Source organism: Panthera pardus, unplaced genomic scaffold (assembly GCF_024362965.1).
Source record: "Panthera pardus isolate Hobbes unplaced genomic scaffold, ASM2436296v1 HiC_scaffold_6, whole genome shotgun sequence".
Lineage (NCBI taxonomy): Eukaryota > Metazoa > Chordata > Mammalia > Carnivora > Felidae > Panthera > Panthera pardus.
Window position 1 is genome coordinate 121,053,276 of NW_026526991.1, and position 21,041 is coordinate 121,074,316.

General features: G+C 38.6%; 1 protein-coding gene across 16 annotated transcripts in view; it reads right to left on the reverse strand.

Moving 5' to 3' along the window:
* Positions 1-21,041, reverse strand: part of MLLT10 (MLLT10 histone lysine methyltransferase DOT1L cofactor) — a 237,019-nt gene that overhangs the window by 20,456 nt on the left and 195,522 nt on the right. For all 16 annotated transcript variants that reach the window (XM_053894995.1, XM_019460585.2, XM_019460596.2 and 13 more), the window contains one exon: positions 7,985-8,163. In XM_053894995.1, the coding sequence (XP_053750970.1) occupies positions 7,985-8,163 (179 nt within the window). The remainder of the gene's footprint in view (positions 1-7,984; positions 8,164-21,041) is intronic.

Here is a 21,041-nt window from a genome sequence, read left to right on the forward strand (position 1 = left end):
AGAACTACCCAATTTTATCTTGCCCAAGTAAGCGGAAGGGCTACTAGGGACAGATATCCTCCTTGAATCTACTGGCACTATAAGAATAGTTGTTAACTCTGGGGAGGCCGAAGGAAGGAAATCTAAGATATATGTGAACTCTACTACTTTTGCAACTTTTCTATATACTGCACATCTATAATTATTTCGAAGTAAGAAGTTAAGGCATGCTTGGATGGCTCAGTCAGTTAAGTGACCTACTCTTGATCTCAGCTCAGGTCATGATCTCTGCACTGACAGCACTGAGACTGCTTGGGATTCTCTCTCTCCCTCTCTCTGCCCCTCCCTTGCTCACGCTTGCACGCACGCTCTCTCTCTCTCTCTCTCTCAAAATAGGTAAACTTAAAATAAAACAAAAACAAAATTAGAAGTTAAAACAAAACAATAAGACAAGCTAGTTAATAGCGGCTCGCTGAAATCGTATCATCTAATCAACACAGTGTTAATCAAAATAGGTTAGATTAGATCAAGATAAAAGTATTTAGTAAGTATTTTAAGTTCATATTGCCATAATAAGCTTTTTTTTTTTTTAAGTTCGTTTATTTTGAGAGGGGGGAGGGAACGGGAAGGAGGGGCAGAGAGGGAGAGAGATAGAGAATCCCATGCCGACTCTGTGTTCCCCAACTCGACATGGGGCTTGATCTGACGAACCATGAGATCATGACCTGAGTTGAAACCAAGAGTCTGAGGCTTAACCCACTGAGCCAGCCAGGTGCCTCGCCATAATAAACTTCTGCTTTCATTTCCAATATATGATACCTCAGAGTTTTTGTTCCCTCCCCAAGATTAATTGAAAGGAACCACTTCCACCCAAGATGTTATAGAACACATATTCTAATACTCTAGTAATAAAGCCTCAGGAAGAGAGGTATTTTACCAGGTGGACCTAAAGGCAAGTAGAGGAAGAATAAATTGAATAATTATTGAGATAAATTCAAGCTACTTTGAAAAAAAAAAAAAAAGTATGTTTAGGTGCCTGAGTCAAAGAACCCTAAGCAAATTTAGAATAAGTTATACTAAAACACCTAGAAAGACACACAGGTCTCTACCAAGGCAGTATTCCAACTCAAAGCAAATCAAAGAAATTTACTGTTTCATAAGTAGACTCACGGACCATGTTAAAATATTAACAAGATTAAAATGACATTTCAGCTTGAAATTTCCCCTGCTGTTAACAGTTCACCTCCTATATTTCAAATGTCTGCTTACGACCACGGAGAAATTTTAAAAGAACTCTAGCTGCAAAGCAACACTACCCAATTCCTAGGCACTTGGCTCCTTCTAAAAGAGTCAGATTATGAAGGAAAAAATCAGACTAAGCCTACTCAATTATTTGAATATCAGACAAAAATGGATGCTGTTTTGTTAGGGCTTTTTTCCTCCCAAATGTTGGTAAAGGCAGAATAATACAGAATAAACAACAAAAATTCGGTTTGAGAGAACAGAACCTATAAAAACTTCACTTTTGGAAAGTATCATAGCAATACCTAGAGGTGGATATGAAACTTTATACTTTGATCATACAGGAAAGGGTTATAGTAAGCTTTTTTAAATGCACAATTAACCTGTCAATAAATATTAAAATCACATGATTCAAACAAGCTCAAAACACGGTAGAGCTTCTTCAAGCATTCCAACCCTGACATGATATAAAATATATTCTTTCAAAATCTTGTCAGATTCACTAAATTGAATATTACTTTTAAAAATTTCTATCTCATATATACATCCTTAGAAGAGAATACTTTTATCACTATATCTGCCATAAATCAAGCTTTCTCACCGAGGGCAAGGTACTAGAACCTCTCTGTCCTCAATTTCCATTTGGAAGCGTGGAGATAATAAGAGTACCCACCCTCATAAGAATACTGTGAGAATTAACTGAGTTAGTATACAGGGCTTATAAAGAATCCGTGGCACATGGTAAGCAAACTTTAACTTGTTATTTTAAAAATCATTTTCATAAGCTATTACGGCTTCCATTTTTCCATTAACTTCATTAGAGAATATATCAATTATATTTTGATACTAACATGGCTAGACTTCAAAGATTAAAGCATATTTCCTTAAGAAAAACTAGATGGTATAAATGTCTCATTATGCAATGATATTGTAATCTATGTATTCTTTGGTAACAATATAGCAATAGTGCAGGGGTGCCTGGCTGGCTCAGTGGGTTGGGCAGCTGACTACAGCTCAGGTCATGATCTCGTGGTCTGTGAGTCTGAGACCCACATCGGGCTCTGTGCTGACAGCTCAGAGCCTGGAGCCTGTTTCCGATTCTGTGCCTCCCTCTCTCTCTGCCCCTTTCCTGCTTGCTCTCTGTCTCTCTCTCTCTCAAAAATAATAAACATTAAAAAAATTTTTTAATAGTATAGCAATACTGCAAATATAATAAAATTCAAATATTTTAATGATAATTTATACATTTTTTCAATTTGCAAACACAATTTGACCAGAAAAGTTTCCAGGAAAAATGAGAGAACAACGGAAAGTTTCAGATATTCTCCAACTCAATTCAAACTTTGCACTATGAAACATATTCTGATAACAGACCCCATTTCTGTGTCAGCTCCCACCAGTAAGGCTTTAATACTCAGCGTGTGATGAGAGATGAAACCAAGTGTGAACAACTTTCAGGTCCCATGAGTAGGCTGACTGTTAAAGCTGTCAGGTTCAATTGCATCATTCCACATTATTCAATGCCTCAAACTGCTCCCTAATTGTTAGGAGCTTAACGTATTCAAAACCATTGTTTAGGCTAATACTGAAATGCCCCACAATTGAGTTTCTATAAAGTAGTGGGAGGGATTAAATTATAGTCAAACCATCACTGAACACTCATGATTGGACAACAGGATGGTAGAATAACCAACCAACTCTAAGCAGGTTTCCTAACTGGTTAATACCTAATCAATACATCACCCAACTTTAGGGGAAAAAATGTAGTCCCCAAGGACTAAAGCAGCTATTGAAATAATTTAAGAACTGGAAAAACCTCAGTCAACAGCTGAACCTAAAATGACTAAAATTCATATACCTATGTTAACATGGAATTATAAATCTTAACAAAAATTTTTAATACTATTTTTAGTAAGGAAGTGCTTCTGTACAATTTATCTCACTGGTAAACAGGCTGTTTCTGTAACAGCCAAAATTAAGTCCTATAAAAATTGTAACATCAGTGTAATAACCTTTAATTCCAAAGTACTTTATGGTCTAGAAAGTATTCTCATTTGAACTTCATGATGTACCTGTCCCTATAGCCGGTAGGACAGGTATTTAAAGTATTTTATTTCACACATGAGAAAAACTGACACCCACAAATTTAAAAAGCCCCACCCATAGTTATACTCGTGAGTAGGAAAGCTCCTGGAACCATGGATTTCTGACTTAAATTTCTGCTGTTTGGCATTATGGCACGCAAATGGACACAGTAACATTCCTAACAATGTTTTTCAAAGAGATACCTCTTGACACAGAGGCACATCGCTGGGAAATTCATTTTTATGGGAGGGAGGGATTCAGTAAACCAGACAGCAGCCTCCAGAGGCAGACTGCCTGGCTTCCAAACTTAGTTCCCCCACTTCCCAGACAACCAACGCTGCACGGTTACTGAACCTGTACATCGCCCAATGGCAAGCGACATCACAAAGCACTTATAAAAACTTATTTTGCTCAGAATGTTAATGTCCTTAAAATTACAAGTCATTATGAAACTATTTAAAATATAAAAGGTGAAACTTTCATTCTGACCAATCAAGTCAGAGATCTTCTGAAGTCACGTCTATCTGCCTGGGAAACTGAGCCATTTTCTCAAACAGAATGGAAATGTCGTATCAGACAGACATCATCTGAAAGGAAATTGAGGACTACATCTAAGACAACTCACACACACACACACACACACACACACACACACACACACACCCCACAAAGTTATCATATTAGAAAACAAAGTATTCAAAGCTGCCTGAAATAAAAGTCTCACCAAAAAAAAAAAAAAAAAAAAAAAAAAGTCTCACAGAAATGTGCGAAATATTAGTCCTTAAATTAACTGTACCTTAAAAATACTTAAACACCTGCATTTACTAAGTATCACATTAATAAAGCTTGAAAGTTCCTTCATCTAAAATTATTTAAATTTATTGTTTATGATAGTAAATACAGAGTTAACAAGAAACCAGGATTATATGTATGAAGTGTGTGCCCAAAAGCAAAACCCAGAATGCAGAAAATACAACTACTTTTCATTACATTCAGTCTTAAAATTTGTTTATTAAAGGAATCATCCTTCAAACAAAAGCACTTGAATTTTCCCAAAAGACAAACAGAATGAATGTAGAACTAGGAGACAGAGTGGAATTTGAAAGGCAAAATGAAAAATTAATGACACACCTACAGAAACTAATTTATACCTCTACTCATGATACAAGGGCAGAGCACATCATTTAAAATAGATCATATGAACAGTAGTTCTATCTTCCAATAATGTTAAAAACTATTAACTATATTGTTATCTGAAAGAATAATTACTCTAAAAACAAACAAATAAAAGGATTTAACACTGAAGAATATAAAACTAGCTGATCAAACATTTTTAAAAGGTGTTTTCAAATTAGGGCTGCTAAGCATCACATTTTCCCCTACAATTTTACAAGTGTCTCCTTTTTCCCCCATTAAGGCACAATTCTATTCTCAGTTTTTAATTTCTATTAAGCTCTTCCTGATCTTACCTCCCTGACCACTTTCCAAGGAACAATTCTTAAGACAGCAAATAAGCCAAACAAGAGGCCTGTCTATCTTACTTAAAAAACCGAGGCCAGAAAGATCAAGAATGACCCCTGGATTTTTATCCTGCTGGCACCAGGCCAGTCACTAAAAACTACTACCTTCATTAAATTTGGCAGGGGGGATGGGGGGGGGGGCGGGGGCGGGGCGGGGGGAGCAGGGCATTATTCAAATTTAACATTTCCATTATCTGTTTATATTTTCTAAAATACTTGCTTGCTAGTGTGATGTTACAATTGTAACAAGACTTCCATAATCACGTTTTAAATATCGGTAATTTTAATTAACCCACTTACAGCATTGCTAATCAGCTACCTGTAAAGAAACCCTAAATAACAGACTACGATTTGATTACCTAAACACAATGAACTGTGCAATTTGAAAACAAACAGGGCCCATATAAAAGTTAACCAGAAATAAACTTGTCAATTTGAAGAGAGGATTCAATCACCAAGTACATCCCAATTTGCCAGAGTCCTAGCTAAACGTCCCCTTTATTCTAAATATTTTTGTACCCTTTCCCTCACACATTGCCTAGAAAATTCACATTTTGCACATTCAATACCAATACTATGGTCTCAGGCAGCTAAATTGAAGTAGTTCTGCACTCAGTTCAACTGAGAGGTCAATGTGCCTCAGTTGCCTGGAGACTGATGGTTGCTACAGCAGCACAGATAAGCCAGGCTAAATAAGCTTCAGCTTGAAGGCAGAAAGCATTTACTGCCGGACAGAATCATAGATGCAGTTGTCTCAGCATGCAGCATTTGAGTCTAACTAGATGATCATATTTATAAGAGACCCATCTTACTGAACATGGAAAGAGGATAAACAGTAAGGATTTTAATTGGACTGAATCCTGGATTACTTGCAACTATGATTTCTTTGTTCTTCAGTTGAGTCATATGTTAAGTGGAATTTTCCCTCTAGCTATAAATTTCTCTTCACCACCACTTCCCCCATCTACCTCCCTAATGCCAACCCCCAAAACCACAAACATAATGAATGAGAAGAAATGAGATTTTTGCTTAATTCAGCCTGGAATTAACCAGAGAGTAATTAAAACAGACTTTTATAAAGAAAGAAAAGAAAAACGCACACTGGAAATGTTCATGTGAGACTTTGTCCAAGGATAGAAAGCTATCAACAGCATATGGCTACACTTAATTAAAAGAGATGAAACTATTTACAAGAACCATTCTCTCATTTATCCTTTCACCCTCTCTAACCCCACACCCCTGTTATGCTGCCTATCTCACCAGGGCTAGTGAAATGAGCTACAAAAAACTCTCCCAAATTAGTCAAACTCCCCTTATTCAGGTTGAGAGGTTCACCACATAGTTAACTTTCATTTTCAAACATGATACCACTAATCACACCACTGGTTTTCTGTGCTGAACTGTCTGTTGTTTATTCTAATACCTGATCTAATTGTAATGGTGACTGCGCTGAGCCCTTACATATTTTTAAAAATAAGGCTGTACTCTGATGTACAGCTTACAGAAAATACTTAAAAAGTGTGTATATATTTTTTTTTAACTCTTGTTTAATATTTATTTTTGAGAGAGAGAGAGAGATGGAATGCAAGTGGAGGAGGGGCAGAGAGACACACACACACACAGAATCTGAAGCAGGCTCCAGGCTCCGAGCTATCAGCACAGAGCCCAACACAGGGCTCGAACTCACAAACTGAGAGATCATGACCTGAACCGAAGTCGGGCGCTTAACCAATTGAGCCACTCAGGTGCTCCAAAAAGTACATATATATTCTAAAGGCCTGGACAATGGAAATTATGAACACATATGTAAAGCATAAATTTATAGCAACTTACAAACAACTAGCTCATAGTTTGTAATTAGAAATTTGTCTATATGGGGCGCCTGGGTGGCTCAGTTGGTTAAGCATCCAACTTCAGCTTAAGTCGTGATCTCATCATGGCTCATGGGTTCGAGCCCCGCATCAGGCTCTGTGCTGACAGCTCGGAACCTGTAGCCTGCTTTGAATTCTGTGTGTCTCTCTCCCTGTCCCTCCCCCGCTCACGCTCTGTCTCTTTCCTTCAAAAATAAACAAACATTTAAAAACAATTTTTTTAAAGGAATTTGTCTTTTATAAATTTCTCTAAATACTAAGAGATTTACTACTAGAAGCTTGGATAAAATTAAAGTAAAATTATAAAGAATTCCAAATAAAAATATCTATGTATACTTTAGGAATTTTAAATTATTACACCTTTGGTGAGGTGGTGGGGGAGAGGGAGTAGGTGTGTGTGTACAGCTTTGCCAATTTACCGTCCTATTTATAAATACAAGATTATGGTTTTTCTGATTTGACTCTTGCTTTTAAGGATTCCTGAAGACTACTGACCTATCAAGTTACAGGTCTAAAGTGAAGGAAAGGGATAAATTTATGCACAATCACCAACAGAGTCACTCATTTAGAATATTCATGTACATTCTTTCCTCTCCCACTAGGAAGAAAACAATATAGTACTCAAAGGGATCAATCACTCTTTAACCTATATTCTCCTACACTGGTTTTTGAAAATTTAGACAGCAGACGATCATATATTATTTCTGTGATTTTTAAAATTATAAAAGGAATTTTTAAAACCACAAAACCGGTTCACACTTTTGAAGTCCTATTTTTAATTTTTTTAATTTTTATTTTTTAAGTTTATTTATTTATTTTGAAAGAGAGAGTGAGATAGGGGCAGAGAGAAAGAAGGAGAGAATCTCAAGCAGGCTCCGGTTTGTCAGCACAGAGCCCAGCGTGGGGCTCGAACCCATGAACCACAAGATCATGACCTGAACCGAAACCAAGAATCAGACGCTTAACCAACTGAGCCACCCATGCACCCCAAGTCCTACTTTTTAAAAGAAAGAGTAAAAGTCCCCACCAAGTTACCAGTTTACATTAGGACAAAATTAGAAACTCAGAAACTGAAAGGAGTCAGTTGAAGACAACATATTCCTTTGTCGTCTCTCATAAATACCATGTAGATATGTCTATTATTTCCACTAACATGTCAAAACAAATTGAGGCATTTTAGAAATTCCTACAGGAAGCCCTATTTTCTTTCTTTCCTCTCCAATGGAATTCGCTTTCAGAAACGACAAACCCACCTACAGGTCGCTTCACAGCACTGCAATAATTTACCTGAGTTGTAGCAACAGCTGGGGCTGCAGATGATGCTGCTGATGGGGAGAGAGCTCCCACTTGTTGCAAATGCCCAGAAGATTGCTGAGGTAAATGAGAACTGGAGACAGGAGTACTAGATCCTGAGCCAGATACTACATTTGGAAAGGATACTGCTACATCATTGCTGTTATAAATACCTGAAAGAAAAAAAATTATTTAAATACTTTGCAACTTAGCTGTCAAATTTGTCACAGATACTTAATATTAACCATTAAGTCAGAACACCCACATTTCTTCCTGATCCCTCCCCTCAATGATAAATTTTATTGGTGGTGATAAAAAAAAATGTATTAATAGCTGACTAAATACTGACTTGTCATAAAACACTTGTTTAAAAAGAACCTAAGTCATTTTTAATTTGTAACAAAAATGACTCTGCCATGTGACTGGGATCACATCAGGAAGTGCCTCGTAAAAATAACAGTAAGTATTTTAGGAATTCCTAAGAGCAAAGAAATGTTTCTTAAAAAGGAGAATGAAGCAATTAGAGGTGCTTAAAAATCACCTGGTAAGCTTTTCAAAACGCAGACACTAGAGCCCCAGAATTCATGATTGAGAGAGAGGTCTGACGTGGATGACCATGTTTTAGAAAGGTCACCCAGTTTACAATATAGAAAACAGAAGAGAACTAGACTTGAGATTCAAAGATCAGTAAGTGGATTCTAGAAATATTCAAGAGGAAGAATGAACGGACTTTATGACTGAATGGGGTGGGTGAGTAGGGGTAGGGATGGACGGGGACAGAGGATTAAAAGATAATGACAACGTGGACTACGTGGTGGTGGTCAGGGTCACTTCAAGGACACAGGAAAAAAGGATGGAGGCACGAAAGCACTTTCAGAAAGCATCATGAAGTTGAAAGAAAAGAAAAGAAAAGAAGAGAGGAGAGGGGAGGGGAGGGGAGGGGAGGGGAGGGGAGGGGAGGGGAGGGGAGGGGAGGAGAGGAGAGGAGAGGAGAGGAGAGGAGAGGAGAGGAGAGGAGAGGAGAGGAGAGGAGAGGAGAGGAGAGGAAAGGAAAGGAAAAGAAAAGGAAGGGAGCACTGGGTGAAAGCAATCCATTCTGAAAAGTGGATGGGAAGAGGAAGGAGAGAGATGATGAGCAAAAGTTAAGGGGAAAGAGGAGTGACTAGAAAAAGATGTTGATTTTTTAAAGATGGGAGATCATGCTCCTATGCTCATATGCTCCACAGGAGAGGCTCTTTGAGGATAAAGGTGAGAGATGGGAATATCAATAAACCAATAGGGTTCTCAATCAGGGATGATTTCTGCTCCACAGAGACATGTGATAATGTCTGAAGACATTTTTAGTTGTCAAAACTAGGGGGCACTACTGACATACAGTAGGTAGAGGCCTGGGATGATACTAAACATCTTAAAATGTACACGTACACGGCAGCTCCTCACAGCTAAGAATTATCTGTATTACAGTGTCAGCAGTGCAGAAGCTGAGAAATCTTGATATAAACCAAGGCTCCTGGGAGGGTGGGAGAAAATAAGATCCCAAGACCCTAAGAATTTGACACTGTAACAAGAGGAAAGCAAGAAAAAAATGAACCTAAGTGGGATGTAGTAAAAGAAAAGAAAAGAAAAGAAAAGAAAAGAAAAGAAAAGAAAAGAAAAGTAAAGAAAAGAAAAGAAAAGAAAAGAAAAGAAAAGAAAAGAAAAAAAAAGAGAGAGAGAAAGAAAGAAAGAAAGATTAGAAACCATAGCCCTTGCAAGCAACAATTATTTACATTAACAGTACAATGTATTTTGTTCTAAAGAACGTAAGTATTATTGATTCATAATAAATAGAAGTACTCATAATCCTCAAACAAGAAAAATAAGGGAATTGTGACATTTGTAAAGGCCTTACAACTATAATTGAGGGTCCTAAGATCCTTTTTCTACAATTTCTCCAGGAAAAAAAGATAATTTATTCATTCACCAAATGCATCCATTCCGCAAACATCTGAGAGCTCACTGTTTGCCAGACATTATTCTAAGCCCTGGAGATACAAAGCCATTCAAGTAACGTGGTCTCCGCCTTCAAGAAGCTTAGTGGAAAAAAGAGACTATTACAAAAGACTGTGAAGAGTGCTATGATAGAGACATCCTCAGGGGCTCTGAGCACATGAAAAGGGGTATATAACCCAGACCTGAGGTGAGAGGATGAGGGTCAAAAAACTTACTGGAAGCGATGGATGCCTTTAGAGCTCATTTCTAAAGGAGCTGTAGAACCGAGGTGAAGGGTGGTGTGAGGAAGAAACAGAAGAACATGTAAGTACCATCTGGGTAGTCGAAGCAAGAAATGAGGCTAAAAAATGAGCAGGAATCAGATCAAGAACCTTCAAAGCTAAAATGCTGGAAATTTGGAAACAACAGGACACCACTGAAGGACTGTAAGCAGAAGCATGGTGTGATCAGACTGAAGTTTAAGCAAGACATCAATCCATGACACCAGTGGAGAACGGACTGGGGAGGGGATTTAAAGAGAGACTGAGAAAGCTGTTTAAGGGTTGCTACAGTAATCCCAACGAGCAAAAAAGGAGATTAAACTACAGTAATAGTAGTAAAGATACATTGTAAAGGCGGAGTTGATAGGACTGGTACCTAATAGGACCTCAAGAAGAAATAAGAGGGAAGAGTCGAGGACGAGTCTTGAGTACCAGTAAGTGGGCGTGTGGTGATACCACTCACTGAAACAGGGAGAGCAACTGGGAGCACCTAGTACCGTATGTGGTTACTGTATGCAGGTCACTGTGCTGGCGTAAAAGCCCGATGAGGTATGTAGGACTCCCATCTCACACGACAGCAAGCAGAAGTTTAAAGAAATAATCTGCTGGGGCCTCTGGGTGGCCCAGTCGGGTGAGCGTCCAACTCTTGGTTTCAGCTCAGGTCATGGTCTCACAGTTTGTGAGTTTGAGCCCCGTGGGACTTTCTCTCTCTCCCTCTCTCTCTGCCCCTCCCCCGCTTGCACGCCTCTCTCTCTCTCTCTCAAAATAAATAAATAAACTTTAAAGAAAATAATAAAGAAATAATTTGCTTAGTGACCTAGCAGATGGTAGAATCGGGATTCACACTCGCAGCTGCCTGATTCTAAAACTGCAAGCACTTTGTAAGACAAGACTGAAGTACAGGTTGATCATTCAGGGTCTCTGACATGCCTGTGGAACACAGAACTCCTCCCTCTATAGTCTAGAACAGAACAGGATCAGCCTGGAGCTCAGCAGGAAAATCAGGTGTGGAGATACAAACCCAGGAGTCAGCAGAATAATAAAGTTAGCATAAGTAAACATGAAAACTCAAAAAGGCTTTCTGTTGGCTTGCACTGTGTTTGAAATCTTAAACTAGTTCATATTTAGAAACACTGAAACTTCACATTTCAAAGCGAATTCTAATTTCTCCTGAAAAACTGAAGCTCTGTCAATATTGGACACCAAGTTCTGAAATAGCAATAATCTGCTGGAACTTTGGTCAGGGTATAGATTCTTTAACCCACCAGAGTCCTGTCATTCCTTATTCTTCATCTCTTCACTCATTTACGTCACCTACCTGGCCCCTGTGAATATGTGATTTACAACTCCTGATATGGAAGCTGGTGAAAGCCAAGGAACGGAAAAATGAAATCACCTAGACAAAATTCTCAGCATGATCAAGAGGACCAAAGACAGAATCCTACAGAACATTACCACTGGAAGAGTAAACAACAAAAAATAGACCACAAAGAACAAAATAAGAAAACTAAGAGAATCTTAGGAACCACTAGAGAATTTCAAAGGAATAGGTCAAATGATTCCACTGGTCATTTAAAGTCAGGCCAGAAAAAGGAGTCACCAAATATGACAATAAATCTTGGCAAAATTAACTGTTCTAAGAGGTTTGGCTCTGAAGGAAAGAAAAAAGGTAGCATGTAAATGGAGCTTATAAACCTTACATTCCAAAAGACATGCACCTGAGAAATACAAGTTTTTAAAAAGTTTGTTATCTCATAATTCATTTAACAAATATTTATTGAGGTTCTTATTAAAAAACAAAAAAAGGGGGCACCTGGGTGGCTCAGTCGGTTAAGCGTCCGACTTCAGCTCAGGTCACGATCTCGCGGTCCGTGAGTTCGAGCCCCGCGTCAGGCTCTGGGCTGATGGCTCAGAGCCTGGAGCCTGCTTCCGATTCTGTGTCTCCCTCTCTCTCTGCCCCTCCCCCGTTCATGCTCTGTCTCTCTCTGTCTCAAAAATAAATAAACATTAAAAAAAAAAAAATTAAAAAAAAAAAAACAAACAAAAAAGGCACTGAAGATAACAAAGAACAGAAAGGAATTTTGCCTTCAAAGAACTAATAGTCTCATAGCAGAACCAGTAAGTACTCATAAGCTAAAGAAATGCTAGGTACCGTAAGGACACAGGACCTGAGGGATGACTGAGTTCAGAGGAAGAGACTAGGGGAGGTAGTTCCAGAGAGAAGCACTTGAACTCAGCCTTTGCCGCAAAGTACCTTAAAGGTAGAATGATAATAATCTAATTTTTTTTTCAACGTTTTTTTTTTTTTTTTTTTTTTAATTTTTGGCACAGAGAGAGACAGAGCATGAACGGGGGAGGGGCAGAGAGAGAGGGAGACACAGAATCGGAAACAGGCTCCAGGCTCCGAGCCATCAGCCCAGAGCCCGACGCGGGGCTCGAACTCACAGACCGCGAGATCGTGACCTGGCTGAAGTCGGACGCTTAGCCGACTGCGCCACCCAGGCGCCCCAATAATCTAATTTTTTAATGATGGAAAGCATACATGGAATCTCCAACTCTTAAAACTAAGATAACTGGAGACAGCATGCTAAAAAAACAAAAAACAAACAAACAAACAAAAAAAAAAAACGGAACAAGTGTTTGAGACAGAAATCCTGGCTCTCTCAACTATGTGATCTGAATCAAATTACTTAACCTTTCTGAGCCTCCATATTTTTCTCTATAAAATCAAGTAATCATTGGTGCGCCTGGCTGGCTCAGTTGGTTAAGCGTCCGACTTCAGCTCAGGTCATGATCTCACAGTCCTTGAGTTCGAGCCCCACATAGGGCTCTGTGCTGATAGCTCTGAGTCTGGAGCCTGCTTCAGATTCTGCCTCCCTCTCTCTCTGCCCTTCCCCCATTCATGCTCTGTCTCTCAAAAATAAATAAAAACGTTAAAATTTTTTTAAAAAACAGCAAGTAATCACTACCTTAGAGGCTTTTATTTGAGAACATCCATGTAAAGGGTCTAGGAGTAAGTAAGTCTCCATAAGGGTACCCATAACTATTTTAGAGTTACTGCTCTAATAAAAATTTTAGGTTTAAGTCAGCAAAGAACAGTATTAATTACCAGGCCCTCTAATGTCCCTAATACTCTTTCAAAATTGAAAATACCATTGCCACATGCAATAATATATCCTCAGAGTGTAATGCTGAGAAGCAAAACTGTGGTGACTGAGGACCTCCAATATCTAAACTTGTATCTGTTTTTACATTGCATTAGAGCATACTTAAATAGGGAAGTGCACAACTAAATATGCAATGTGGTGAACACAACTTTGAAACTGTGTCTGGTACTCGGGTTACTACTATAAATAGAACAGATAAAATTATCTTTTCTTATCCAGGCAGGGCAGTACAAATACCCAAATCTTTTTTTGAGTATGAGGATCACTGACTCTCCTAAACTTCCTCATACCTCATGAACCAACAGTTTACTAAGACCTCTAGAACTTTCAAAAGTTAAATGATCCTCCTTAAATTGTTCTGTGCCTGCTTTCTTTTTAACTTACTCTATTTCCATCTTTCACAAATTATATGTTATTTTTTAAAACTTTTTTTTAAAGGTTATTTATTTTGGGAGGGGGGGGGAGACTGCAAGTGGGGGAGGAGCAGAGAGAGAGGGAGAAACAGAATCTGAAGCAGGCTCCAGGCTCTGAGCTGTCAGCATGGAGCCCAACATGGGGCTCAAACTCACAAACCATGAGATCATGGCCTGACCCGAAGTCAGACGCTTAACCAACTGAGCTACTCAGGCACCCCTATGTTATTTTAATCTAAATCAAGGTGATATTCATGGAATTAAATAGAACTGAATCCTGTAATGCATAAACTCTAGGAAAATACCTGAAATTCATCTGTTCAGGATAAAGGGTAGGCACAAAGATATAGAATGATACAGAGGTTGGCAATGATGTACTGATCCATCCATCCAGCCATCCATCCACCCAATATTTATTGTGTGCATACTAGAAGACAGGCACTGTGCTAGGAGCAGGGAAAGTAGGGAACATGACAGGCAAGACAGACAAGATCTCGGCTCTCCAAGAGTTTACAAGTTAATTAGGGAGGCAAACAATAAAACAAACACATAACTATAAATTGTGACAAGTGTTGTGATTGAAGAGAAAGTACCATGAGAATGACAAATTAGGAAGCCGAAAGTATCTATCTGAAGAAAAGATACATAAGCCAAAACCTAAAGTTCACACAAGTAGACGTTAAGTGAACAGAGTGAAGTAGAAAAGCTTGTTCAAACTTGACAATGAAATAGAAAAAAGAGGAAAAAAAAGGTAATATGGGTAAAGCATAGTGGAGAGAGTGGTGGAAGACAAAGCTGGAGAGAAGGGAAGGAACAGATTACACACGACCTTGCAAGCCATGTAGAGGTGTTGACAATTTACACTAAGATCAATGGGAAGACACCAAAGGCAAATACAGCATGACTTGGTTTTTCAGAAGATCATCCTTCTAAATGTAGTAAATGAATTGAAAAGAGGAAGAGTGGAAACAAAAGGGTCATCTAGGAAGCTATTCCACAATCTAGATCAAAGATTATGTCCCTCAGGACGAAGGTGGTAGTGGTATGGAAACACTTGGGATGATACGGATCTGAAGTACATCTAGAAGTCAGATGCACTCAACTTGATAGTTAGCTACATTTGATAGATAAAGTATTACGAATGAACTGGCTAGTGGTTACAAGTACCATTCACTGAGGCGGTGAAAAAAGGGAAAGTGCATTTTTGCTTATAAAAGAGGAAAGTATCGGTCTAGGACTAAGTCCTGAAGACCTCCAACATTTCAAGGAGGGTTAATGGAAGAGGAGTCAGTACAGAAAATTGGTATCAGTGAGGTAAGAAGAACACCATGAGTGCAGCATCACTGAAGTCAAGAAAAGGGTCTAAAGAAAGGGCACATAGATGGTTATCAACTGATGCTGAATGGCTAATTAAGAGATAGAGTGAAAAGGTCCATTGGATTTGAAATGTGGAGACAAATGGTGATCTTAGTGAGAACAGGATAGGGTGGGCAGAGCCAAGAAAACACTGCTGAGACCTAAGCTTTTATTAGTGTGCCCATGGCAATGATATAAAAACAATATATAAGACAGAACTATACATGACCAGCGACATAAATATTAGTGTTCACCAACCAGAGTTCCTGACTCCCAATTTCAAACTGCCTAGGAGGCCAAATCAGTGCCACATCAGCTTGTTTGTCCAGCAGTGAACCAGAGTAAATGAACGGGACAGTCTTGAGGAATATTTAAGCTAGTAAATGACTCAACCTGTTAAGTTATCCCTAACCCATATCCTATGACTGAATAGTCTTTTCTGGAGGTTAATATGGTGTGAAAGTAGTTAAGTCCAAATCCTGTTCCCTCATGCAAATAACCTCTCTGGACCTAGTACACCTCATCTGTAAAGTGCGAATGGCACCAATTTTTCACAGGGCTGGTGTAAGGATTGGCTAATACAGGTACTAATACTATTAGTATGCTCTCCTACCACATAGAAAGCATTTGATAAACAGTAGCCATATTATTATAAAGGAGCGATATCTATTTCCATGATAAAAGAAGTAAACAGAATCATATACACAACAATGGAAGATTCCATTGTAAATGTTGCAATGTAAATGTTCCATTGTAAATGTTAACATCCTTTCCCTTTGGCAACTAATGCATAACAGGATTATTTTGGTTTTCCCTTTCCCTTTGGTTTTAGATTGTGAAATATATCTCTATATGATTAACACCTTCATTATTCAGAGAGGGTAAAATAAAATTTAGAAAAAGAGCTTTCTTTCCTGAGACTCTTGGCCACCTTGATGGAATATAGGTGTTCCAAAATCTCATTAGGCAAGCATTAACTATTTCTTAGGCTGCTCTATTTTTACAGAGATCTGAACAATTCTGTATTGCTTCTTTTGACTTTACCTATAAAAATACTACATACTAATTATTAAAACTCTTAAGTAGATGGCAAAGTAGGGAAAAATTCATCCACAAACACTGTTGACATTTTTATGTATTTTCAAATTTTTTGGTATATAGTTTATGGTTTTGTTTAGCTTTATATAGCTGCCTATGTATGAAACTCAACATTTTTAATCCTTTTATACTTAACGTATTTTCCTATTCCATTATAAAATCTTTACAAATGTTTTGAATGTTATTTTGACATAATCAATTGAATATTGCGTAATTGACTCTGTTTTACAATATTCTACAATTATTTATTGCCTAATGTACCCAGACAAAATACTAGATGAAGATACTACAAAAAACAAAAACAGGTATCACCCTTGCATACATGGTTCTTAAAATGAAGGAACCAGATATTAAGTAAGCACACAGATACTAGTGCGATGATGAAAAAGCAGAATGTACTGTGACCAAATCTAAGGGGTAACTTAATTAAGATCAGCAGAGTAGGCTGCAGTGAAGAAGTGACACATAAACTAAAAGGAAGAGAGACCACTTCTATTGTTTTTACCTGCCCATAATTCTTTCCTGTTTTGTGTCCAAATAACATCCTATCTTCTGTCAGGGAAGTACCCCTCCTCCATTTCATACACTCTCAGCCCAGAGATAAACATGTGACCCAAGCTGTAATAGCCTCTCCTGGGAATTAGTATCTTGAAGGCATACACACCAGGGCAGAAAATGGTCAGACCTGTTAGTCTAATGGTAGTCATATTAGGATTCTATTAATCCTTCTTTACCCAGCCCTTGAATCTACCCTATTTCTGTCCTCTCAGAGGTCTGGGAAGGGGTTTTTTCCTTTAGTTCTCTAAATAACTGTACCTATCCAACAAATTCTTTTTTTGTTTAATTTGACAGAATCCACTCTGTGACTTACATACAAAGATATAGCCAGTGTAGTATAATAAGCAAAGAAATAAAATGCTTAAGATAAAGCTAGAAGTCAGTCCAAGAGCCAGCTCATGTGGAACCTTGCAGGTCATAGAGGACTCTCCACTTTCATCCTACTGGAAAGCCATTGACGCACTTTAAGCAAGAGAGTGGCATGATTAGAACTTTACTTTTTAAAAGATCATTTGGATACAATGTGAACAATGCCCTGAAAGACAATGGAAGAGTTGAATCAGGGAGATAATTTAAGTAGTTACTGTAATACGGTAGACAAAAGATTTTCAGCAGCTTAAATATGGTGAGAATTTTAGAGAAAAGGAGAGGCTCAGATTTAGCCCCAAGGAATTTCAACACTAAATTAGGATAAAGGTGAAGTAAAAACAAACAAAAAACTAGTTAAGAAATAGTCAAAACTGCAGGATAACCAAGTTAAGTATAATGTTAGAAGAGAAGGGGGAGGGGAAGGGAGGGGAAGGGAGGGGAAGGGAGGGGAAGGGAGGGGAAGGGAGGGGAAGAGAGGAGAGAAGGGATGGGATGGGAACAGGATGGGAAGGGAGAGAAGGGATGGGAACAGGATGAGAGGGGAAAGGAGGGACAGGAACAGGAGAGGAGCTTCCAGTAGCAAGAAGTCCTGAACAAAAATAAATATGCTAAAAAGTCATCTAGGCTAAAGACTGAAAAGTAGTCACTTGATTTGGCAACGTGAAAACTACTTGTAGGCCGAGTAGAGTAGTAGTTGTAGAGCCAGTATCGGGGGTTTGAAAACTAAATCAGTAGGAGAATTTCTGTTTCTAGCAATGAGGCAGACCAGATAACCTAAAAACCTCCCCAATTAAAATGACCTCAAAATGAATAGCTGAGCCCATAGGACAGTGAGGGAAATCCTTACGAATGAGGAGGGAAAAGCTTTAATAGGCTGCCCTGGAGGAGTCAGCCTGTGTCAGTAACCCTGGAGCTTTGGCTTTAGTGCCCACAAGAAAAAGAGACAACACATTGGGCCTCCAATGGCTGAAAAGTTAAAAGTGGTAAGACTTTGGTTATATAGATTGGACCTTCCAAGAGCTACATTTCTGGGGAAAGATAGACCAGCCCTTTCCCCCACTGCCCCCACCAAAACCCTACAAAACCATCAAAACACAGAAATTACAGCACAGAGACAGCACAAGGAAGCTCGTCCAATTAAATTTAAGCTCTGGATAGGGGATGAAAAGTCTGCACTTAGAATTTAGAGCCATAGCTTTGCCTTCAAATAGCTTTTTGAGTTTGATTTTTTTTTTTTTTTTTTTTTTTTTAATTTTAGAGAGAGAACGAGAGCGAGTGAGCTAGGGAGAGGGGTAGAGGGAGAGAAAGAATCTTAAGCAGGCTCCATGCTCAGTGCAGAGCCCGAGGCAAGGCTTGAGCCCATGACACTGGGATTATGACCTGAGCCGAAATCAGGAGTCAAACACTCCTGAGTGAGCCATCCAGGCGCCCCAGGTTTTGGGTTTGAATTTACATATGTGCCTAGTCTGATAGATCCCAAACATTAAATTAACGTAAGACGGGGCCAGCTGGTACTGTCACTTGAGTACACAGCGGAAGCAAACACAAAACCTCTCTGAAGGGATATAACCTCAATTCAGGCTATAAAATGAGTTCACAATCCACAATTAGAAAACACAGATGAAAACAATCCCCTTGATCACAAACTAGCAGACACAAACATTATTTGACTGTTATTCCAAGAACCTTAGAAAGAAAATAGAGCAAATAAAGATAAGACAAATATTTCAAATGACTAAGAAACTAAATGACTAAGCCAAGGACTCACAAGTGTAAGAAAGAAACAACACTCTCTCTATAAAAAAAGGCACCTGACATATCCTGCTGTGCTAGGCAGAATTCTAATGATGTCCACCTTCCATCCCAAGGTTCCCTTAATCAAGGCACTACTGTGAAGAGACTTGGCAGATTAAATTAAGGTACTGATTAGCCGACCTTAAAACAGGTGGATTATCTTGGATTATGTAGGTAGGCCCAGAGTAATCACATGAACCCTTAAAAATAGAAGACAAAGGCCAAAAGAGTCAGTGAGAGATGTAATAGCTGAGAAAACAAGAGAGATACAACAGAAGAGGAAGTCAGAGCGATTCTAAGTGTGCAAAGGATTCAACTCACCTTTGCCGACTCTAAAATGTAGGGACATGTGAAAGGATGGGATAGAAGCCTCGAGGAGCTAAGGGAGACCCTCAGCTGTCAGTCAGAAAGGAAATGATGACCTCAGTCCTGCAACTGCAAGGAAAAATCTGAATTCTGCCAACAACCTAAATGAGCTTCTTGGAAGTGAATGAATTCCAGAGTCTCCTGATAGTAAGAGCCCAGCTGGCCAACACCTTGGTTTTAGCCTTGTGCGACTCTAACAGAGCAACCAGATAACCAAACCCAGACATCTGACTATGTGCTAATAAATCTGAGTGCCTGTAAGTTGCTAATTTTGTGGTAATTTGTTATGGCAGCAACAGAAGACTAATATACTTGCAATGCCAGAAAATAAGTGTTCAAAGAATAATGAATGGGGACAACTGTGCCAGCTTAAAGGGGCTCCCACTAGCTAAACTGTGAACAATTTGAGCATCACAATAAATACATCATACCCCCACACAAATCTGTAAGTCCACACTGATACAAATTAAAAGTATGATGAGAAATGGGATATTTATAGTCTCATACTTAATTCCACAATATACATAATTACAAAGAGGAAAAGAAAACCTTTTCATTGGAAATGCCTGAGTATGTGTCATCTGATAGATGCAATGGAAAGATCACATCTATGATATCCCGCTCCAAAATAAATAAATAAATAACACAGCTCTAATAATGAAAAAAAATGAACCAAACCCAAAAATAACTAACCTGTAAAATTCTGAGACAACAGTCAAAACTTGAATGGCCATCTGACGAGTAGATGGTAGTAATATAGTGATATTAATTTCCTGTTCTTGATCACTGTTATTGTGATTTTACAGTAAAATGTCCTTGTCTATAAAAACTAAAGTATTCAGGGCACCTCGGTGGCTCAGTCGGTTAAGTGTCTGACTTCAGCTCAGGTCATAATCTCCCGGTTCACAAGTTCTAGCCCTGCATCAGGCTCTGTGCTGAAGCCTGCTTCAGATTCTATGTCTCCCTCTATCTCTGTTCCTCCCCTGCTCATGCTCTCTCTCTCTCAAAATTAAACATTACAAAAATAACAATAAAATTTTAAAAATAAAGACTGAAGTATTCAGGGCTAATGTGGCACTGTATCTGCAACTTATTCTCAAATACTCTGGGAAGATACAGTTCTGTATATTATACTCTATGTAACTTTTCTGTAAGTTTGAGACTGTTTGAAAATAAAAATATTTTACATGTGAGAAAAGTGCTACATGTTCTTAAAAACAAGAAAGAGAAAAACAAAATCAGACCAGATCCATTTTAGAAAGGACCAAAAAGAATTCTAAAAATTGAGGGGCACCTGGATGGTTCAGTCAGCTGAGCGTCCGACCTCAGCTCAGGTCATGATCTCACGGTTCGTGAGTTAGAGCCCTGCGTTGGGCTCTGTGCTGACAGCTCAGAGCCTGGAGCCTGCTTCTGATTCTGTGTCTCCCTCTCTCTGCCCCTTCCCCGCTCATGCTCTGTCTCTTTCTGCCTCTCAAAAATGAATAAATGTTAAAAAAAATTTTTTTTTTAAAGAATTCTAAAAATTGGAAAGCACATTCACTAAAAATCTTTACCCATTAGGCAGGTAAAATTATAAATCAGTATAGCTGAGGAGATAATGAGTGAATATAAAAGATCAAAAGAAATTACCCAGGGGCACCTGAGTGGATGGTTGGTTAAGCGTCAGACTCTTGATTTC